General features: G+C 41.0%; 1 protein-coding gene and 1 long non-coding RNA gene across 7 annotated transcripts in view; one reads left to right on the forward strand and one right to left on the reverse strand.

Annotated features, from left to right (window-relative positions):
• Positions 1 to 24,874, forward strand: part of LOC141381959 (uncharacterized) — a 239,902-nt gene that overhangs the window by 51,147 nt on the left and 163,881 nt on the right. The window lies entirely within an intron of this gene.
• si:dkeyp-77c4.1 overlaps positions 10,674 to 24,874 on the reverse strand; it is a 46,817-nt gene continuing 32,616 nt past the window's right edge. For all 6 annotated transcript variants that reach the window (XM_068220122.2, XM_073948111.1, XM_073948116.1 and 3 more), the window contains 3 exons: positions 19,973 to 20,146; positions 18,738 to 18,784; positions 10,674 to 12,564 (listed from right to left, as the gene is read on the reverse strand). In XM_068220122.2, the coding sequence (XP_068076223.1) occupies positions 12,038 to 12,564; positions 18,738 to 18,784; positions 19,973 to 20,146 (748 nt within the window). In that variant the 3' untranslated portion in view covers positions 10,674 to 12,037. The remainder of the gene's footprint in view (positions 12,565 to 18,737; positions 18,785 to 19,972; positions 20,147 to 24,874) is intronic.

Here is a 24,874-nt window from a genome sequence, read left to right on the forward strand (position 1 = left end):
TGCAATCCCCAGCTCCGCTACGTACCTTCTCCAGCATCATCATGCGTCTCTCATATCCAACAACGACTGTCACTGAACTCCTCCAAACTCCTAGACGCCGGGACCATAATTCAAAGCCGCTGCATTAAACCCAAAACACTTGCGAATCCACGTCTTCACCGCCACCCCCAGGACATAACACGCTCCTGCCACACCCCCTATCCTAAACAGACATTAAACCCGCAACCTCTCCGCCTCCCCGGAGAATCAAGGAAAGGATTAAAAAGCAATATTGGATTTGGACATATTGCAGCAATCATAATTCTAAACACGGATAAAACCTATCTCCCGGACAATAAAGCAACTCTTGGGAATCCCACCTCACCTCTTCCATCCTGCAGCTCCCGATTCCAGTGCACACTCCAGTCCTCCTCTTTCAGCGATCCTTACCACCTACGCACCCCGCCCCTCTACCTTGTGTATCATTGCTTTTTCCCCCTCTCATTTTTACAAGCTCGCAGCTACTGCTGATTATTTTCTATTATAAAATAGAAATTACTTGTCGACTTTTGTCAATATGTTTATGCTTTTACTGAATTACGTTTGTAACTGACCTAATTTCTGAATTTCTCATTCCAGGTTTCGTCTACTGAAGCACAGCCGATCTCGGTGCTCCCTTCCCACAACCTCACTAGCCGTCCACCAACACTACACCAGAAATCACAGAGCAATTCCCTGTTAAGCACATCCATACCAGCCCTACTGAAATGGACATTAGGATGGACTCATAATTCTGCCTTTTTCAGCTTTAACAGCATGATTCTACCTGATGAATATGCTTAAATTATCACGTTATAAACCAAGCAATCTCTCTAATCTAGACGGCTGCAGCGCTCGGTTGCAATCAACATTACACCTGCCACCCGATTTCTGGCAATCGGAGGTCACAATTACATTTCGTAGTCCGTTTAACATTCGGATGCAAAAGTAGCCCACACATTTATGCTTAAAAACGATCCGCTGGATTTCGCCAATAACTACGGTGTTTGCACGTAATTCACCTACAAGTTCCCGTTTCTCTCTCCCTAATATCCCCCAGCTAAACTAGTGACCGGTTTTCTAATATTTGCATTCTCTTTGCGGAAGAACCTCCGGCTTAAGCACTTCTATAGAATTCTTAAGCATCAATTTGGAGTGATAGAATTTCAAGCATTAATAAGCTATTTGAATAAATCGACAATCAGTCCCCTTTTATATTCTGGAATAAAAATATCACGCTAAGCATAAACTGCTCTCCATCTAGAACATCAAACACACATGCGCATTATCCCGCAGGGATGCCTTTTCGTCACTCACCTATTTCATCTCGCAGCAGCAATCTCCGGAATAGAAGAGAAATGATCTAAATCCGATCTTGGCCGTAACAAACTCTGCCTGAAGGGCGTCGCGCACCAGAGGCGCCGACGGCGCGGTGACGCGACGCACTTACGACAGAGAATAGTAGATTAATGCACACCAGACTCACGCATTCATACTTTATCAAATAAACTAATCAATTATACAAATAGCGCTCCGCGGCGCAGCAGAATACGAAGTGTCATGAATTGTGGCTGGGCACTACGGACAGCCGCATTGACTTCCTTATTATTTATTTCCTTCCTGTGAAAGTCAATGGTTACAGGTTTTCAGCTTTCTTCAAAATGTTGTCTTTAGCGTTTAACACGGGAGTCACTAACCTCTGAAACTAAGAGCTACTTCGGGCACCGATTAACGTGGAGGGCTACCAGTTGGATAAACACTTCTCAAATAACAAATTGCTCAATTTACTTATAATTATAATTTAAGTTTTTGGTTATTTTTTAATAATGAATAATATTCATCCAGGTGTAGTCAATGATCATGTTATGATTCTCTCAAAGTTACCAACAATGATTTAACAGGGTAGGAAATACCCCGTAATTAATATATCAACGTGCAACACTATTTTATTTATCTTTGCAAATATTTACATTTTTAAATGATTACTTCTATTTTAGAGAAAGCTTACTTGTAAGTGGTGTTATGGTGAGCTATTTTAGAACAGGCCTGTGAGCAACACACGAGAGCCTCGTGAGCTATCTGGTGCCCATCGGTACCATATTTGGTGACTCCTGGTTTAACAGAAATGAAATTCATAAAGGTTCGTAACCATCAGGTAGCGCTTAAAGCATGCGACCTGCTTATGCTTCCTTCCTTAAGCGCTGGAATAGAAGCCATTCATTTATTAGCTATCCAATTTCATCCTCAGTATATCCTTTTTACACAGATGCTGCCCCCTTCGTGGGTATATTATCGGGGCCGCCAATGCGCTTCTAACGGGCAATATAGTCAATACATTCTGAAAAAAAAAAAAAAAAAAAAAATACTGCTGTACATGTTCCTAGTTGCATAGGAAATCGCTGACTCTCTTTTGCTTTATTTTCAGAAACTGGTATCAGAAGCAGAGCCGCAGCTGACTCCATCTCTCCTTTTAAGATGATAATCCCATAACCACAGCATACACAATTTGCGTCAGCATTCATTTAAACATTTTAAGTTACCCCAGAACACCTCATCAGTTTCTCACTGCTCAACATATCCACACATTCCGTTCAATAACATTTTTGGTTTCATAACACCTTAAAGTCATAGGACCATTCAGGCTTCCCACCAGATTCATAATCCAGTCACTCATTCAGAATTGGAGCCACCACCACAGCAGCACACAAGGGCTATCGTAACAACACATACAAACACTAGGAAAGTAGTCTCCCGACGCCTTCAAATCTTATATCTGACTCAGCCACAGCCATCTCAGGGAAGCTCAGAGGACCCTCACCAGCAGACGCAGTAATCCCAGCGGCCAAGGGCATGGGCCTAGTCCAGGGAGAGAATACAACCCAACCATACCAGCTTCCCGAGGGCAGAGGAACTACCCAGTCTCCCAAGGGCGCGGGCATGACCCAGCCATCTAGCTTCCTTTCTTCCTTCCAGCTGATTTGCACTCAGCCTTCTCCCCCTTTTCACTCACCTAACTCCAGTAGGAGTTCTCTCCCTGCCCAGGCCCCCTTGTCACCCCCGCCCCCCCCGGCCGCTGCCACAGAAGTTTTCACTGCCCCCCAACTTTTCTAACTTCTGTAGGACCCCGCCCCCCCCATGGCTCTGGCCCCCGCAGGGGCGTTACCCCGAGCTTCGATTCTCGCAGGAATCATCTCACTGCCCTGGCCTTAGCTTTTTATATTATGTCATTCCATAATGACATATAGTATAGCACTATTTATTTTTCTCTCTGTTTGATTTTATTTATATAAATTTATATCTATATGCACCCACGCATATAAATATGAATTTATATATAGTGCTGTCACCCTCACGCTCTGTTCCCGCAGGAACACCCCCAGAGCACCTATACCGCCCGTCACCCTCCAGTAAGAAGTCTTCACCTCCCCCTCATCTTTCCCGACTCCTACTGGAGCAGCTAAATAGCTCACCCAACCCCGAGCTGTGACACGAGTCATGTCACCGACCCTCCCCGGCCCTAGCTTTTATTTATGTTTATTTTTGTTTATTTCTCACACTTATCTTTTATTTTTTAAATTTATTTATATATATGTATATATATATGCACCCACGCATATAAATATATATTTATATATAGTGCTGTCACCCTCACGCTCTAACTCCCGCGGAGTTAATCCCGAGCACCGGACCCCCGCAGGGGTCATCGCCCAACTGCCATTTCCCCCTTCAGCTGGGGCTTCACCGACCATTCCTTTTCCCGACTCCAGCTGGAGATGGCACATACAGCTCTCTCTCCCGCAGGAGAGCCAAGAGCTTCGACTCTCGCAAGAGTCAGTAAAAACGCCCCCCCAAGGCCATAGATTACCCCATTATATATTTATATATCTATATGTTTCATATAAATATATAATTATATATAGTGCTGCCACCTCCCAGCTCAATCTCCGCAAGGAGTGTTCCTCGAGCAAATTACTCCTTTGGAGTCCCCGCCCCCCCTGCCCCCCTGCCCCCCTTCACCCCCCTCTCCAGCCGGAGTCCTTCACTCCCCTTCCCTTGTAATGACTCCAGCAGGATTCCCGCCCACCCCATGGCTCTGACCCCCGCAGGGGTCTCCCCGAGTCTCTACTCCAGCAGAAGTATTCACAGCCCAAGCCAACTCTGCTCGGGTTCCCGCAGGAACCTGTTTCACCCTTTGCTCCAAAGGAGCCCTCTTTACCTTTTCTTTTTCAAATAACTATATCCAGCAGCCGGATATAGCATTTCAAGCCTTTTGGGGAGTTTCTTCGAATACACGGCTGCTGTCCCGAGCTTCATGCATTTGGGGAGCTCTCGAGAACCACCTGATCTCGTACTCCCCTCACATGCTCTATGGACCTGGCGGGAGCCCTGGGCTCAACTATCTCCGAGCTCAGGGTTCTCTCCCGGGACAGCATGCCAAACCTGCTTACAGCTGTCAAGCAATATCTAAGTGTGAACTCTTGAAGTGAAGTTTTTAAACTAATTTCGAGAGGAGCACGTGATATAATTGACAGCAGCTGGCCACCTATCTACACTCATTAGTTAGCCAATCAGATCTATCCTAACCCACTATAAGTAGCCTAGCTAGACATTACTCCCTTATCTTCGTTTTCCGAAGAAACCCCCCATCCACCCCTTTCTCCTCCTTTTCTCCTTTACAAAAAGGGGAGCTCTCGAGAACCACCTGATCTCGTACTCCCCTCACATGCTCTATGGACCTGGCGGGAGCCCTGGGCTCAACTATCTCCGAGCTCAGGGTTCTCTCCCGGGACAGCATGCCAAACCTGCTTACAGCTGTCAAGCAATATCTAAGTGTGAACTCTTGAAACAGAGGTTACAGATTTTAGCACGAAAGGCTAAACTTCCCTGCCTAAAACAGAGGATACAGATTTTAGCACGAAAGGCTAAACTTCCCTGCCTAAAACAGAGGATACAGATTTTAGCAGAAAAATGCTAAACTTCTCTGGCAATGCAGAGGATTACTTATTCCTCTCTAAAATAAAATTTAGAGGATAACTTAGCTAACTAAACCCACAGCTGTTTGTTAACTCTTCTCTGACGGCGCAGAGGGTAACTAGATGTGCTGGTTTTGCGGTTCTTTTTATAGAGTGAAACTCACCAAATCGTGGTTGAACTGAAAAGGTTCAGTCTGAAGTGGTCTGATCTTTGTATTGCTGAGTGACTTCAAATTGCAGTTGAGCTGAAGATTCCGTCTGAAGTGAAGTTTCCTTGATCTTGAAGGTTCAAGTTGAAGTTCAGGTGGATTTCAGTCTTCTGTGGCAAATTGTTGAGAATTTGAGGATTTCAGTCTCTATCCGGGTCACGGCACCAAAACTGTTGTAAACTTCTAAGAGCCCACAAAAAACCAGGGAGAATCTTTCGGTTGTCTTCAAAGCAGAATCCTTTTTAATAAGAGGAAACTCAGCGTGGCTGTGGCGTCATCGAAAGCAAACTCTCAACTCCACAGCAAAGCAATACATTTTATACATCTTACAGCATGTAGGTGGGGTCAGTCATGGGGGGCAGTAAAACAAAGCATGCAAATGAAGTCTGGGTGCCATGGTTGCAAATGAAGTCTGGGTGCTATGCTGATCTCATCAATAGATAAGTACATCATTACAACAATGTGCAAATGATGTTCTGGAGACAGGGAATACAATAGATACAGCCATGCTGTGAAACCATTAATTACATCACTTTAACATACAAATGAAGTCTGTAGTCAGCAAGGCAAGGTTAAATGTCCCTCCTATATGGCACGTCAATGCAATGATTTAATTAAAGAAAACCAAAGAAAATAACTTTTCAGTTATACGTAGAGTATTGTTCATTTGGAATTAGATGCTAGAAATTTATATTTCCACAGTATCAACCAATCAGTAAACCCTAATGAACACATTAAGATCCACACTGGTGTGAAAGAGTATTTGTGCTTTGAGTGTGAGAAGACTTTTATTACAGCTCTAAAATTAAAACTGCACCAGACGTTTCACACTGGACAGTAGTGATGGAAAGTTCGTATCATTTTACTTACTTGGATCTTTGAGTCTCGTTCATCAAGATGACAGAATCTTTTTTCTGAGTCACGTGACGGTAATGGCGGAGTAGCAGCTCAACATTTGGTCTCCGCAGCTCAGTGGTATATTTTTAGTATATAAAATAAGACATATAACGGCATATACTTTAAGACCTTGTGAATGGACATACGATCATGCCCACTACCCAGAAGAAGTTGAATCTGTCGGCAAAAACCTCTAAATCGACGGAGATTAAATCGCCTCAGGAGGACAGTCAATCAACGATCATGGCGGACCAGGTGTAGTCGTTGCTGAGCCGAGCTGAGACAAACAGCTTGGTAGAAAGAATATCAACAGAGGTGCTTAAAGGTGTCAAAAGCTCGTTTGAAAAGAAAATCGACCCTGTTCTTAAGAAACTTGAGGAATGTTCCTCAAAAATTGGGACTTTGGACAAGCAAATTACTGAGGTAGAATGCCGCGTATCAGACTCCGAGGATGCGATGACCACCTATGGTGCGAAACTTACTGATCTCGCGGAAAAACTGGCGTCCGTGCTGTATAAAAATAGACCATCTGGAGAACAAAAACAGAAGATGCAATGTGCGGGTCGTCGGTCTTCCAGAGGGATGCGAGGGCAGTAATCCGATCGCTTTTTTCAAATCCTGGTTACCAGAGCTGCTACAGGTCAGTTTCAAAGGTGAGCATGTTAAACTGGATCGATGCCACCGCGCCCTCACTCGCCGCCCACCGCCTGGCCAGCGACCCCGAGCAGTTATCCTAAAGTTTTACAACTTTCAGTATAAATTTCGGATCATGCAAGCAGCGAGACAAACGTGCATGCTGTCCTACAACGGTGCTTCAATTATGATATTTGAGGACTTTTCTGTGTTGGTAATGAGGAAAAGGCAGGAATTCTACCATGTTAAACAGCAGCTTAAAGAGAAGGGTATTGCCTTTGCCATGTTGTATCCAGCAGTTCTCAGGGTCAAGGTGAACGGTCAGGAGAGGTCTTTCAAGGACCCAAAGGATGTCACAGCATTTCTGGCGTCTGCCCCACTACAGAGCGGCTCACCTGACCGCACTGCTACTGACTGAGCATCCTTTCCCCATCCCAGTATGGTTTTAGAGGGTTTAGCTGTTAAGATCGGACATTTCGTTTGAGGTCTACATTTTATTATAACAATTTATTATCGAAAATTTAGTATGGTTTCTTTAATACTGACAGATCCATATGTGATTACTTTTTCATTGCCATTTATGTCGCAATATTTGACTGAGCTGCAGTCCGGAAGTTTTTCTGTTACCTAAAGGTAGCTTATCGAAGCCTTAGAAAGGTTTTTTATTTATTATTTTTTTTGCTTGTTTTTCGTGTGCTGGTCCTGCACCTTCTCTATAATTAGAGGGAAGCTAGCTGACGGCCAAAATGGGCGTAACAGACCAAAGTCCTTTTCGTTTCGTTAATAGCTCTTTTTTGTTCCAATTTTTTTGATGTACATAGTTTTTACTTGATTCTTCTAAAATTGTGCAAAGAACGATTTTACCCCTGCGTTTTTTTTTCTTGTTTTTTTCTTCTTTTTTTCCCTGCGTTTTCTCTCATTTTGTGGCTCCTTTTGTATTTTATTTTTTGACACATAATGTCTAGTAACTCCAACGTTAAAAATTTGTAGTTGGAATGTGAGAGGGATACACAATCCTATTAAGAGAAAGAAAATTCTTAGCTTTCTAAAGAAAGAACAGGTCCATATAGCCCTATTACAAGAAACCTATTTATCGTCTGCTGAGCACGCTAAGTTAAAACATGACTGGGTCGGACAGGTGTTTAGCTCTTCTTTTACTACCAAAAGCAGAGGTGTTGCCATCCTAATTAATAAATGTTTACCCTTACTTGAAGTTAAAACGGTCTCAGACAAATCAGGAAGATATATTATGTTAAGAGGCTCTCTTTATGGGCAAGACATTTCAGTTTTAAATATATATTTTCCACCTATTCAGACCACAGATTTTATTTCTAAGGTTTTTTCAAAATTTGCGGATTGGCTTTGTGACAACACAGTTATAGCAGGTGATTTTAATTGTTTTTTCTCCTCAGTAGTAGATAAATGTCCTTCAACACAAAATCATGGTCAGATGTCGAATAGAGCCAAAGCTGTTTTGGATACCTGCAAAGAACTTGGTCTGGTTGATACTTGGAGGGTGTTACACCCTAATGATAAGGAGTTTACATATTATTCAGCCGTTCATAAAACCAGTAGTAGAATTGACTTGATCTTCACCCCCAAAATTTCTTTTAGTAAAGTTGAGTATTGTAATATTGGGGATATTTTGATATCCGATCAAGCACCTGTCTGTATAGGCATAAATTTCAGTAACTTGACACTCCCTAAACAATGGAGGTATAATTCATACCTAAATTTTGACCCTAATTTTGAAGGTTTTTTAACAGAACAGATTAATCACTTTTTTGTAGAAAACAAAACTCCGGGTGTTTCCCCAGGGTTACTTTGGGATACAGCAAACACTGTTAAAAATTGTTCCGTTAAAAAACAGTAAAATACTGGCAGCTGCAGTTGCCAGCAATGTACTGTTATTTTACAGTATGTTGCTGTAAAAATACATGGATTACATTGATTTACACAATACTCAAGTGAACTCATTTTGCTCACTGAAAGCAACTGCCTCAACTTGGTCAACTGCTGAATGAGTTTATGAAGTAATGTGCTATATATGCTTAGAAGCATACTTATAATGATAACTTATTTTAGTTAATTAGAAAAGTTCGGTTTAACTCTAATGTCTTATTTTTCACAACAGCACACATACATGTAAATCTGGAATCACCAGAGAGATTCTGACTGCATCAGCAACCAAACAGCCGCTGTCTTTAAATAGAGAAACATGCAGAATAACATCAGCAGTTCATTGTTCATCTTTAACTCATACACTGGCTCTACTCTCCTCCACAACGGTGACACACAGAAGAAATTAGCTTCAGGTTTTACAGTAAAATACTGTTTTTTCCTTGATTTAACAGTAATCTACTGGCAGCTGTGGTTGCCAGCAATATACTGTTTTTTTACAGTCTACTTCCGTTGTGTAAATTAACAGTATATTACTGTTAAAATACATTTTTACACTGTGTTTTTACCTCTCACACCTTTAACCCTTTAAACCCCTGAGCAAATACTTCAGTTTTAATTGAAGTGTCCACACTACTGAGTGTTCAAGAAACATGGAGCAAAGCTGAAGTAAATTCATTAATTAACTGACTAATTAAATGATAATTGAGGATTAACAATGAACAAATGAAGAAATACTGAAGGGAAAAAACAAGAACAGAACATACAAAACTTTAGTCACAGCTTTATAATGAAATAACCTGAAGAACAACAAATGATTAAATCATTTAAATGATCAGCGGATGAATAAACAACTCTACAAACATCATCACCAGCTACACTTATTGCTTAATACATGTATTTTTGTATAACATTTACTAAAGTTCTTCTTGAGAAAAAGTTAAAGTTTTACGTCACCATCATGGAGAACAGAGTTTGCTTTAGTTGGGCTCTTAGCCCTGTCATTTTTAACATTTATATATCTTGGCTGCTGCAATTGTTAAAAACTTTGTTTAAAAAGCTCATTTGTTGTGGCAAGTCAGCCAAAAACCTAAATAAGATCTGGTGATGTTCATGTTGCTATTAAATGGCAGAGTCTGTTCTCATTTAGTATAATAAAATGTACAGCTCCTATTCAATGTTAATCTATTGGTTCACATTATATGTATGTATGTATGTATATATATATATATATATATATATATATATATATATATATGGCAATGATTTCTGGAAGTTTTTAAGAATATCTTGGACAATAACACTGCTCTATGGTGTAAATCGCACTCAAAGAGACATCAATAATCAGCATATGAACCTCAATAATGGTGACAACTAACAAAATTAACAGTTTAACTCACAAACAGGCAACTGAATCAAACACAAATAAAGAAAACTGTTAGACCATTATACAACATTTATTTATACCGCAATGCATGCTGGGATATTTGTACCGTGCCCCTACCAGCATGCATTGCAGCATGAAACATTTGAGATGTTACCATTGTTGAGATACAAGGTCAGATTCATGAGGTCTGAGTGTGTAATTGTCATAACTGAACTGTTTTTGTATGTTATTTCTTAACTGTTAAGTAATTACAGAGGTATCTTTTCTGTTTTCACTTCTCATTAATTAAAGTAATACCTGCAACTAAGCATAAAATCTATTGCATGATGCCCTTCATCCAGATTTACAACAAAACATTTATCAGAACTAATTTCAGACAAATAGATTTCTCTATTTATTGACTTCCTAACTTTATTGCTATAGTACAAATGTTTTGTAAACTCTGCATTACAGCAGTGGGAAAGTCTTATTAAATGAGTTCAAGGGTGAAGAGCCCAACTAAACCAGCCCCTCACTCCATTACGGTGACACAAAAAACACCTTAATTTCTGTTGGATCTCAATGAGAATAGTATGGAAGTCAAATCAGTCAGTAATAAGTGTGTGTCTGCTGTTGTTTGTGGAGTCGTTTAATGATCCTCTGCTGAGACTGAAGCTGTTTTATTTTATTTGATTTTATTTAATGTTGTAACTCAAGTCACTGTTTGTGTTTCTTGTTTATTTTCTTCAGTAATTGTAATTATTAACAGCAGGTGTTCATCAGTGTCTGAATTCACTCAGTGTTCATTAAAACTGTCAGGTGAACTATATTAGTTAACTAGTGTATGAAATAGTGAACAAGGACACAAAGTGTGATTTCAAACACAGACTTCAAAACATCGAATCTGAACTCTGTTAGCTCACAGTTTTCTGCAGTTGGTTACTTTCTCGAAAACAAAAATGTTACCCAGAAAGCACTGTTTTTAACACAATATTACTGTTTTAGTGAAAAAACATTATTTTACCATAGAATCTGACCGTTTTTTAACAGCAATTTTTTACAGTGAGAGAAACAATGAAGAAGATCAATCTGTAGACAAGAATGAGCTGATCTGAACACAGCAGCATCCTGGAGGACACTTCATCAACATCAATGATGACACTGATGAAGACTGAGACACACACACACAGACACACACTTACTCTCTCACACACACACACACGCACAAAAGCACGCACACACACATGCACACACACACGCGCGCACATGCACACAGACACAAACTTACTTTCTCACACACACACGCACGCGCACACACACACACGCACACACACACAAACACACACTCTCTCACACACACACACACTCTCTCTCACACACGCAAACACATACACACGCACGCACGCACAAACACACAGAAACACACACACACGCGCTCACATGCACGCACGCACAACAGTGAACACATACACACACACACACGTTTCTCTCTCACATACACACACACACACACGCACATACATACACGCACGCACACACACACACACGCGCGCGCGCGCACACACACACACAAGCACATAACAGTGAACACACACACACACATTCTCTCTCTCTCTCACACACACACACACACACAAAAGACACGCACACACACACAAACAGACTCTCACACACACATGCACACACAAACACACTGTCTGTCATGCACGCGCACACACACACACACACACACACACACACAAACACACACAAATACAAACTCCCTCTCTCACACACAAACATAGAAACTCTCACACACACATAAAGCAGTGAACGCATGCACGCTCACACACACACACACAAACGCGCACACTTTCTCTCTCTCACACACACACACACGCACGCGCTCTCTCTCACACACACACACACACAGACAGACACAAACACTTTCTCTCACACACACACACACACACACACACACACACACACCGTCTGTCGCATGCACACACACACTGCTGCTGACTGCTCCTGCAGAGGATTCTGGGTAAATATCTCGTCAGTCTTCAGCTCAGTTTCACTGATGATCCAGAATAAACAGTAAACCCAGGGCAGAGCGGCTCAGTGAATGTGGTCTGGACTGAGTGGATGAGGCTCATTGTGTCTCTATAGATGTTGTAGAAGATCAGAGTTCCTGCACTGTGATCCACAAACACTCCTATTCTCCTACTGAGTGGCTCTACTGGGAGATCAGTGTCTGTGTGATTGTGTCTGAATGAGAATCTGGAGGAAGAGCAGATCAAACTCCAGGACTGAGCATTATATCCAAACCAACACTCAACACCTCTTCCCTTCCTCCTGATGCTCTTATATGACACTGATATACAAACACCAACATCTCCACTCCAGTCAATCTCCCAGTAACAGCGTCCACACACACTCTCTCTGCACAACACCTGACGATGAACATCAAATCTGTCTGGATGATAAGGATACGGCTGATTCTCTCTCACACGCTTCACCTCTCTGTTCTCCTCAGACAGAATGAGTTGGGTGTGTGCTGTGTTTGGATCCAGAGTGAGGAAACAGACCCCTGAACACAAGAACACACACATTTATAACCACAGCTGTGTGTGTGCAATGTGTGTGTGTGTGTTTGTGTAAGAGAGAGAGAAAGGGTGTGTGTGTGTGTGTGTGAGTGTGAGAGAGAGAGAGAGAGGTTTAACAAAACCTTTAATTCAATAAAAAAGACAATTCCTTACATTTACAAACTCACATAATAATCATATAACTTACAACTTCAAAAACAAAAAACCCCTCATAAACAGTACACAAAACATCTTTAACACACCACAATTCACTAAAAAGCATTTCGTTATTTACAAGTTTGTAGTATGCAAATTCAATTTTAAGTCTATTTGCTACCAATTTCATGAACATTACTTCAGCATCAAGGTTGCAACAACGTCCAGAGAGACCATGACCATGATTTTTTCTTGTCATCCACATTGCCATTTTTGCTGTCCCAGTCAAATAATTCAACAGACATTTTGTTCTTCTTTCTGAATAACTATATTTTACACCACCTATAAAAACTTCATTTGAGAAAACCTCACCAAAATCATGAAACAATTTTTTAAGAACCTCAAAGAGACTTTTCAACCTTTTACATTTTAAAAACAAATGTTCTAAGTTTTCTTCTTCCCCACAAAACCTACATTCTCCTCCTACATCTGGGTTCAGGTGTGCAACGTGTTTATCTGTCGCTATTGCCCCGTGTACTATTCTCCATTGAAGATCTGCAGTTCATTTCTCCAAAGGTGGTTTATAAAAAGTTCTCCATCTATCTCTCACCAGAAAGTCTTGTTTTAACAAATCCGGCCACTTCGATATCTTCTGTTCTCTAAGAGACTTCTGATGTAACACTTTAATTGTTACATTGTATATGACTTTTTTTGATATACCTTCAAACCAATCCAGATGTGGAGTTTCAAATGATAGGATTGAACCAGCGAATTCATCATCTTGTCTTTCATTACATGCTGCAGCAACTTGTATTTTTGGAAAATCCACTTCATTCCTCTCTTCTGATAAAGTCTCGTGCCCAATGCTTCTTCTATAGCTGCTTGGTAATATATTAACAATTTCTTCTATTATCTTTTTAGTCAAGCGTGAGGATTTGAAACCTGTCACTTCTTTCATAGTTTCTGCTGATTCCCAGTGGTTCTTTTTCAACAATTGCCCAAGCTTCACAATACCATGTTTTTGTAAACATTCACGCACACTCATAGATGATAAAAGTCTTGTCTGAATCACAGGATTAAAAAACAATGGCTCTTCTTCAATCCATCTTCCAGGTTCATCCATATCTCTTTCCACTCTTAAAACAGTTCTCCAGTAATGCAACATTGAGCGGTAAAAAGATGTAATCCCAGAAAGGTTTATGTTCTTTAGTTCCATTAAAAACAAATGTCTATCCAGTTGAAGACCGCCTGCCTTTTGTAAAATCACTTTAGCAGTTTTATTCCAAGCTATTGATACAGCTTTTGATACAGAAATCTCTGTGCTGCTTGGATGCTGAAAGCACAGATCTTACTTTGAACGTCCACCAATCCTTGGCCTCCCTCACACACAGGAAGATAGAGGGCTGCTGCACAAATCCAGTGTTCTCCGCACCAAAAAAACTCCACAAATGTTCTCTGTATTTTGCAAATCAAATCTTCGGGTGGTTCCATTACAATGAGTCTATGCCATAAAAGTGAGGCGGCTAAATTATTTATGACCAGGACTCGACCTCTATATGACATTAGAGGTAGTAACGATTTCCACTTGGACAAACGGGCAGTCACTTTTTCCAACATTCCTTCCCAGTTTTTTTTTTTTAATTGTTCATTTCCCAAAAAAACACCTAGTATTTTCAACCCTTACCTTTGCCACAACAAACCACCAGGTAAATTTGGAAGCCCATTTTTCCATTGACCAAAAATAAAAGCTTCACTTTTGCCCCAATTCACTCTTGCTGATGATGCCTTCTCATATTTACCAATAGCTTCAGTTAAAATTTGTATATCATCCTGATTTGAAATAAAAACAGTGACATCATCAGCATAAGCTGATATTGAAATGCCATTCATAGCATCGTTACAATGAATTCCACTTAAATTCTTTCTTAACCTACACAATAATGGCTCAATAATAAGACTGTATAATTGTCCAGAAAGTGGACAACCTTGCCTAATACCTTTTAATACAGGTATAGGTGCACTCAATCCTCCCCCTGCTTTCACAATTACAAAAACCTCAGAATATAATAACTTAATATATGATATAAAATCACATCCAAACCCGAAGCTTTTCAAAACTTCAAAAAGATACGTATGGTTAACCCTATCGAAGGCTTTTTCTTGATCTAATGAGAGCACTCCCAGATCGACATTATTAAATTGATTAAAATCAACTATATCTCTTAAAAGAAAAACATTATCTATTATAGACCTGTTTGGAATGCAATATGTCTGATCATTTTTTATCAAGGAATCTAAAACATATTTCAGCCTATTTGCTAAACATTTCGAGAGTATTTTATAGTCCATACACAATAATGAAACGGGTCTCCAGTTGTTTAAAAGACATAAGTCTCCCTTCTTAGGTAGTAATGTCAGGACTGCTCATCTGCAACTAATGGGAAGTAGCTTGTTTTTTATGCTTTCTAGTAAAACCTCATACAAGTCATTTCCTAATAGGTTCCAAAAAGTCTTATAAAACTCTGCGGGCAATCCATCAATTCCTGGAGAACGACCATTTGATAACTTACTCATTGCTTCTGTAATCTCTTGAAAAGATATTGGATTATCCAAGGATTTTCTCTGTTCATTTAACAATTTCGGTAGATCACTCAACAAGTCCAAGGCACATTCATGATCACAAATCTCAGATCCATACAAATCAGTATAAAATTTGTGTGTCTGCTTCTTAATTTCTACTGGATCCGAAGTTATAACTCCATCAGAACGGCGAAGATGAATCATTTGTTTTTGTTGAACACTTTTCTTTTCAAGATTAAAAAAGTATGAAGTAGGTGCATCCATGTCCTTAATTGAACAAATCCTCGCTCTTATTAAAGCTCCTTTCACTTGCTCCTGAAGTAATAACCCAAGTTCTTTCTTTTTATTCAAAATGTTCATTGTGTGCACTTCCATCATTACTGTTGAGAAGAGTATTCTCCAGGGCTTGTAAATCTCTTTGAAGTTTTTGTATTGCTACCTTTGTTTTAGAAGTAGAAAGTGAACTGTAATTTTGACAAAAAATTCTAATATTTGCCTTACCAACCTCCCACCACATATATAAGTTTCCAAAAGAACCCTTTTTTAGCTTCCAATCATTCCAAAAATCCTTAAACTTTTCACAAAATAAAGAATCATTTAGCAATTTAGTATTAAAATGCCAAAAATAATTTGGTTTTGAACTTTTTTTCATGGTTAAACCAAATAATATCAAATGATGGTCTGAAAATCCAACAGGTAAAATAGAGACATCAGTAATTTTATAATTCCATTCTTTACCTATATAAAACCGATCTAACCTAGCTCCACTGACCCTATTATTAGACACTTTTAGCCAAGTATACTGTTTAATTCCTGTATTTCTCCTTCTCCAAATATCTATTAATTCAAAACTTTTTAAAATATTTAATAAAACATCAGCTGATTCTTGGTGAGGTTATTCTCTATTTCTATCAATAGTAAAGTCAATAGTGCAATTCCAGTCTCCTCCAATAATAGTACAAACCTTATAATCAATTTTCTGAATGGCATTCTTTAACTTTAAAAATTGTTTGACGCTCTGGCCCATTATTAGGTGCATAAACATTTTTTAAATTAAACACAAACCCTTCATATTCAATCTTTAAGTGCAATATTCTTCCCTTCACAATCTCGTCTACTACCAGAATTTTAATATTCATATCTTTGGAAAAAATAATTGCTATGTCAGCGCTTATATTTGTTCCATGACTTAAAACACTTTTCCCCTTCCACCAACCAGTCCACTCTAATTCATTATCTATAGTAGTATGAGTTTCTTGTAAGAAGGCTACATTTATTTTATTAACTTTAAATAACTCTGATACCATTGCCAATTTATTTCTATCTCTGCCCCCATTTATATTTAAAGAGCCCACCCTCAACAGCTCCATAGAAAAGAGTGAAAAGATGGAGAACAGAAAAAGAAAGAAAAAGCAAAAAGTCCCATTTACCTTGCATGCATTAAACATTTGATCTCTTTTTCTTTTTGGAGACATTTGCCTTTTCCTTTCTCAACCTTGTTAACAATTTTCTCAACCTAAATCTTTTCTGTTTGCTTAAAGCATCATAACTAACATTTTTTTTTGCCACAATTTTACTGAGCGGATGAATTTGTCAACATCAGAAAAGAAATCATTGATTTCAAAAACTTTACCAAAAGTTTCATCCAGAAAATCATTTATGTCCTGCAGTGTGTATACATCATCCACATTTCCACACTGTGACCCAATTTCGGATATATCAGAAAATAAATCATCATCTCTCATCTCCATACCAGCATCGTACATATTTCAACCATACTGGCCATTTCACCAACCTCATCAGAAGTTTTTTCAACACTAACCAAAGTTCCATCAACTCTTACAGCATTTTTTTCTAATTCAGAAACGTTTGGAATTTCACCAGATTCAAGTACTTTATCAATCTGTCTTTCAGTAATCTCAACATTACCGGTACTCATCATCTGAGGTGCAACTTCAGTTTGCACAACCTCTACAACAGGTGCAATGTTAGAACTGCCATTTTCTCCAGCAGTAGAAATACTAGGCCTCACTTCCAAAACATTAATCTGGGCTTTATGAGGACATAAATATTTTTTGTGCCCTATGTCCCCGCACTCAAAGCACCTCATGCTTCCAGTATTCGCATAAATAACAAATGCTTTCCCTTCATGCATGACTCTGAAAGATATGTCTAACTCCGGTTCATTCAAGAACATAAACACCTGGCGTCTAAAAGACATCACATGTTTCAGAGCAGCGTTTTTACATCCCAACGGGATCATCTTTATCTCACTAGCCAGTTTTCCATATCTTAACAGAGCTTTCTCAATTTCCTCATTTTGAATAAACGGAGGCACATTAGACACCGTAACTTTAGTCGTTGGAGTAACAAGCGGTGAAATAAAAAGTAAATCGCCACTTACCACAATTCCGTCGCTTATCAAACAATTCACTAGCTCTTCTTTCTCAACGAACACCACAACAGCTTTGTTCATCCGCGATGCCGAAGTAATGTTTTCATATCCAACTTTTTCCCTGATCGCTACCAACACATCCTCAACAGTAACTCCCTGCGCTGGCACACACCTTACTCCTTGACGAAGCGACACATTTGGCGCTACCCCCTCGGGGATAGACGCCATCCTATCGCCGCCTCAAAACTCGCAAAAACCAAATCAAATGTTTTCATACATGTGAATTGAAAACAAGAGAAAAAATGAAAAGTTTAGGTGTAAAGAAAAAACACCAATTCAGTCAAACTCTCCCCGTTATCACCCTCACACGCACCCCAAACACTCCCAGCATGCACCGGGAGAGAGAGAGAGAGAGTGTGTGTGTGTGCGCATTTGTGTGTGTGTGTGTGTGCATGCGTGTGTGTGTGACAGAGGGAGTGTGTGTTGTGTGTGTGTGTGTGTGAGACAGAGAGAGAGACAGAGAGGGGGAGTGTGTGTGTGTCCATGTGTTCACTAATGTGTGTGTGTGTGTGTGTGTGTGTGTGTGTGTGTGTGTGTGAGAAAGAGAGAGGGGGGGAGTGTGTGAGTGTGTGTTTGTGTGTGTGTGTGTGAGAGAGAGAGAGGGTGTGTGTGTGTGTGTGCATGTGTTCACTGCTGTGTGTGTGAGCGTGAGAGAGAGGAAGTGTGTGTGTGTGTGTGTGAGAGTGAGTGTGTGTGTCTGTGTGTAAGAGAGGGTGCATGCATGTGTGCGAGTGTGTGTGTATGTCTGATTGTGTGTGAGCATGTGCGTGTGAGTGAGAGGGTGTGTGTGTGTGTGTGTGTGTGTGTGTGAGAGAGAGTGAGTGTGTGTGTCTGTGCGTGTAAGAGAGGGTGTGTGTGTGTGTGTGTGCACGTGAGCATTTGTGTGAGAGTGCATGTGTGTGTGTGTGTGTGAGTGTGTGTCTGATTGTGTGAGTGTGTGCATGTGTGTGTGTGTTTGAGAGAGAGTGTGTGTGTGTGTATTCCTACATTTGCGTGGTCCTGCTGTAATCCTCGTCTCTCCTCCATGATCCAGACTGTAAACACACACAGATTGACATTCAGTCAGTACACAAACATCAGCTTATAACACACACACACACACACACACAGACACACAAACACACACACACACATGCGCACACACACACACGCACACGCACGCACGCACACACACACACACACAATAGTACATGTGGATTGTGTGCTGAATGCTGGATTGTGATTGGCTGATCTCAGTGCATTAATTACTGCAGTAAAACAACATGAGTGTGTGTGGAGCTGTCAAATCAGCTTCTGAATGACACACAGAGCTTTTAGATCAGATGTGGAAACAGAAAACAGAATGGAAACACAGAAACAGACAGATATAAAGACTGAAGGATTCATTCAATGATCCATTGACAAAAGCGCAGCACAATAATAAAGCAGAATTCAGTGTTAAATGACTTGAAATATGATGGAGATCTTCATCTTCTGTCAAATGCCTCTTCATCATTTCTAAACATTGCTAAGTTGGAGAGTAGTGAATCCAGACCAATCTGCAGTCCTCCTCGCCCTTTGGAAGCTTCGTGGGTTTGTGTTATGTTTATTGTTCATAATACTTCAGTTATAAAGGATTAGTTTAGGAGTTTTTTGTCATTTGCTTTATTTGAGTTTGTTCAACATGTGATTGTCACTGGACTATATCAGAACCAGCATCACTGTCTGCTGATCACTTTTATTGCCTGATATTTTGTGTTCATGTTAGTTTAGAAGCAGAAAAGAGCCAGATTACAAGATATGTGAGATATTTGCCAGAAACATCTTTGTTATGTCCACATTGTGAATGTAAATTGATATTGTTTATTTTCTTCCTGTTTATAGTTTTACTCCGCCCTTATTAAAGTGTGATAAAGGACATTCTGTGTCTTTGAAGTTAATGAGGGAGAGTTTAACTTGCTGTTAAAGTATACACAGGACGTATTTGGAGAACAGTACACACACATCTCTGACCTGATACTGTACAGTTCTTCAGCAGAAATGTAGAGAACAAGTTTCACTGCTCAACTACAATGCTGAAACTGTACAGTGTTAATATGAGATATAATATAACGCTTAATGTGAGAACTGCCCCAGTGCACTGACATATTTAACAGCTTTGATTAATATCTGGACACTAGAAGAGCAGTGAAGTATCAAAGTATCTGTATTCACAATAAAAAAGGCAGTGCTGCTCCACATACTTGAGTTTGTCCAGTGTGTAGTTTGGATCCTCCAGTTGTTCAGAGAGCAGCTTGACTCCTGAATCTCCTGGATGATTGTAGCTCAGATCCAGCTCTCTCAGGTGTGAGGGGTTTGAAGTCAGAGCAGAAGACAGAAAACCACAGCCTTCCTCTGTCACCATACAGCCAGACAATCTACAAACACAGCAATAGTCCAAATCACACAGTTGGACAATCACACATCTCTTTGTGTTGTGAAGATGCTGACTGCTGTTTCTGCTCATGTCAACAGCAGTGATGAACACACACATCCTGATCAGCTCTCCTTATTGATCGAGCCCTCGCATCAGCAAACACACACACTCACACACTTAACAAGGTCTCGACATCATCTGTAGAAGTGTACAGAGCAAAGACATTGTTCATAATACACCACATCAAGCTGTAAAGTCTGCTGTGAGGAGGAAGAAGACACATTTGAGCTCAGAAGATCATCTTAAAGTCATGTATAAAACACAACAGGAAATGAGCTGATTTCATCATTTATATTGTGATTCTGTTGTGGACTAAAACAAAATGAGCTCAGACAAACACAAACCCGCTCTCTTCATGTGTTCATCACCTGACCCACAGTCACATTCCCCTGTCAGACAGACACGAGCCCTGATCAATAAGAGACTGAGCTGAAGGAAAATGATTGAGTGATCTTCAATCTGCTTCAACACACACATTTGTATAGATATGAATAAATCACAGCCCTGCAGATGTTTGGTTTCTCCTTCTGCCAATCCACTAAAGGGGCTCCACATCTGGTAACACCTGTTTACACTGCTGTTAAAGCAGGTAAAGACACATTTACACCTGTAATCTGAAAGCACTGTTAGCGCTGCACTTTACCCAGGGTTATGAAGCGCTGCTATGGAGTGGTGTTAGCATCTTGTTTGTAATCTTAACACTGCATTGTGGTTAGGGTTGCAATGATTAACCGGTTTCACTATTAAACATGCTTTAATTCATCACGGTTTATTAATCCTAAAGATTTCTCAACATCGTTTTTCTGCATGGATTAAAACTGCTGCAACTAAACAAAGTTATGGCCACTGTGCCACACTTAACACATATAACCACACACACTGTATTAACTTTGACTGTGGGTAAATAAGGCAAGTTCAGGCAAGTCTATTATTACCAATGGAGAGAGCTTTTGTGACTGCAGAAAAAGCAAACGGCTGAAGTTTGAGGAAGACACAATGAAAAGTCTACAGGTTTGCAAACCCACCTACAGTTACAAACAATGGCGCTGATGAGAGCGTTGATGAGGTGAATGTTGATCCGCCAGCCGAGAGAGTTTTTTCAGAGAGAGTGCTGAAAGACTCAGAGTGTCTCAGCTGATTAATGGCCCGAATCTTGATTTTTACCACAAATGTCCGCTAAATGTAAAATCTAACACTTAACACTTCATCGCTAAAGAAGCTTCCCTTTACTAAGTTTAAACTGAAACTGCAGCTCATGATGAAGAACTGTACGGTTTTGAGCCGGTGGTCATCATGAGAATCCTGCTCTGTCTGCTCATATATTGGGTCGTCTGGCTTGTCTGCTTTATTCTACAAACACAGGAAAATGTAAATCAGTGCATAACAAGACTGAGCATTTACAATGACACGAAACATTTAAAGAGCGACAGAAGTGAGACGTTTCTTCCTTTCTTTTATTTTCCTATTAAGTTACTGATGACTGCTGTGCAGCTTTCTGCATTGAACTGAAAGATTAATTATAATATTTTGTTTGTTTTCTAGCAGAAATATTATTTATTAAATTAACATGCAGATAAAAACAATTAATATATAATAAACAAATAATAAATAAATATTTATTTCTGCAATGCTTCATTTGTGTTTGATGCCAGTTTATTTTCATAATGTAACAGTAGTAAAGAGCAGTAAACAGACTTTTTGTAGCAGGTAACTCACATTCAAGCACGTTCAAGGCAGCCTGATGATTAGAAATGTTATTCATTGTTAGTGTTATTGACATCAATAATGTTTTATAATTATTAGACGTTCAATTTGGATTTACTGTGCAAATATCAATAAGTCATTGTGATTACAGGATAAGTTAGTTAGATAAATATTTTTGGTTTTTGTTAGTCTTGACTGATCATGTTTTCAAATACAAAAATCTGTTAATAATCTATGTTCAGTGGAGCTCCTACATTTATTCTGTTGCTCCTGCATTTCTTCCGGCGCTCCTGCATTTATTCCGGCACTCCTGCATTTATTCTGGAGCTCCTATATTTATTCTGACGACCCTACATTGTAGGTTCTCCTACATTTATTATGGTGCTCCTACATTTTTGAAGTTGGGAGCACCGGTGCTTCCAATTGACTTCCATTCAACAGTGAGTTTAACATCGCTCAGCTATTGGTCAAATTACATCACTGGTAAGTTCACAGATGAGTTTGACTGTTCTCCTTAAGGCATGCAACAAGTGGTGAGTTAATGCTGCATAATGTATTTTATTATTGGACAGTTGCTGTAGGTGTTGATTAACATTTGATTAAATGGTGTTGATAAATATGTTATCATTTATTTTATATTTAATGAGTGAAATTATTTTTAGGTACCCAGTTTAGAGTAATTATGCCTAATAAAACTTTAATTAATTCATTTAATTAATTTATTTACTTAAAAAAATATTACATTTAAAGTACTACGTTCAAAAATATTTTTAGCTAATCTTTAAATTTTTTTATTTACTCGTTTAAGTTGTTGCAATCTATTTTTTTACACTCTATAGTCACAATCCCAAGGTTCATTGAGATCCCATGTTTCACTGCAGTTTTCCACTCATTAAGTAAAAAGTAAACAAATAAAGACGATTTGTTGATTCAGATAAGGAGTTTGTTTAGAACCTTTATAAAAAGCTTGACAGTCACATTCACACTGATAGAGCATTAGGGGACCTTTATTCTGTCAGGAGAGAAACACCTGATCAATAATCATGAGCACTGACTCTCCTTCACACACAGCCTTTCTGACAGAAGAACTTCAGTCAATAAATTGCTTCATGTGAATGAGTAATCAGGGTTCCCCTTCGGTTGGGGAACTTCAGTGCCATAGAGTGGATTGATTGAAATCCACGAAATGGGAGGATTCGGTTCAGAAGCCGCTTGTCTGAAAGAGTATTGAACGGGCCAATGAATGCAATGAATTGGCAGCGTAAGCTTGCACAGGTGTACTTCATTGCCAATTATCCCAGCATATAAGCACACCTAGAGCGAGCAAACGCCATCCTTTTCGCTTCAGAGACTTTCTGATTGAGTCGATGAGGGTTCCTCCTGCTGTGACCAGCGATTCTGAGCGAACGAGAGCATTCTCCCGGTCCAGAGTGTATACACGCAGCGGCAGACGGTCGAGCTGGGTTTCTCCCTTGCCTGGCGTTCTTTGGGTCCGGTCCTCCAGAGCGGTGCGTATAAAGTTGCAAACTTCACAGAAAGAGCAACACAGTCGTGCAGCACGTCCTTTTCAGGACGGCGCTCCGACTGTGCGTTTCTGGATGCGGTGGTTTCCTGTCCTCGGATGATGGGCACGGGCACTGCGTTACATGTCTGGGGGGTCCAGCATGTTAATGCGCTGCTCGCGGGCAGTTCATGTCGTCATTACGATGCCATGACTGTTGCGCAGTAAAGATCGCGGCTAGCCTTTGCAAAAGGGCGAACCACCCCAGCTGTCCCCTGCTCTGCAGCGGGCACTCGGGCAGATCTGAGGGTTTCAGCGAGAGATAATCCGTCGCCCACGGGCACGCGGAATTCCCACTCCTCTAAGCGCTCCATCCAAGCTTCGGACGGGGGAAGCGATCCATCTAACAGATAGTAGCCCTTACGCCCGATGACACCGGAGACCAGACGTCCACTGCGGCATCGGAGGGTGGGCTTTCATTGTGCGACGATGATCCAGACCCGCTCGCCCCCTTCGGGCTGGTGAGCGCTGTCACTACGGATCCTGAAACGGACATGTTAGCCGTGCTTTCCCGGGCTGCTTCGGTTTATCCCCCAGCTCCGCGGCCGGACTGACTAGAGGGGCGTTCCCTTCTTCCCGGAGGTGCACAGTAGGCTCACGCGGTCTTGAAAAGCACTTTTTTCTGCTCGTGCTGCGTGTCCCTCCACCCTCACCACTCTTGGCGGTGGAACAGCCAGGGGGTATGTGGCGATTCCTCAGGTTGAGTGTGCAATGGCGGTCAATCTGCGCGGCGCCTCTTCTTGGCGGGGTCCGCCTCGTCTCCCATCCAAAGCCTGTAAGTTATCTGCCTCCCTCGGAGCTAGAGCTTACAGAGCTGCGGGCCAGGCTGCTTCCGCCTTGCATGCGATAGCCACCTACCAGCGCTACCAAGCGCAGGCGCTGGCCGAGCTGCACGAGGGTGGGTCCAACCCAGGCTTACGAGCTTAGCACCGCCGCCGACTTAGCTCTTCGGACTACTGAGTCCGCTGCGTGTGCGTTGAGGAGGACGATGTCCACATTAGTGATCCAGGAGCGCCACCCCTGGCTCATATGTGCGAAGTCGACAAAGTCCGCTTTCTTGACTTTCCCCATATCCCAAGCCATGTTCGGCGACACTGTCTGTGAATTCACCCAGGAATTCAAGGCGGTGAGAGAGCAGTTGATGGGTGATGTCTTATCGGCGGTCTGTAGCCCGCTCCGCCCGCCGTGCCATTCATACCTGCTCCTCGCCGAAGGCGCCCGCCTACGAGAGCTGCTCCGCCCCCGCACACGCCTCTGGCGAAGCGAGCACGTCGGGCACCTCGGAAGCAGGTAGCCCCCCTGCCCAGAACGCCGCTAAGTCCGGCAACGGACCGCGAAGCGTCCCTGGAACAGGCCATCTGGAGAAAAGGGAACTTGCTCTTTCCCCGCTGGAGGGCGGGGCCC

Source organism: Danio rerio, chromosome 4 (assembly GCF_049306965.1).
Source record: "Danio rerio strain Tuebingen ecotype United States chromosome 4, GRCz12tu, whole genome shotgun sequence".
NCBI lineage: Eukaryota > Metazoa > Chordata > Actinopteri > Cypriniformes > Danionidae > Danio > Danio rerio.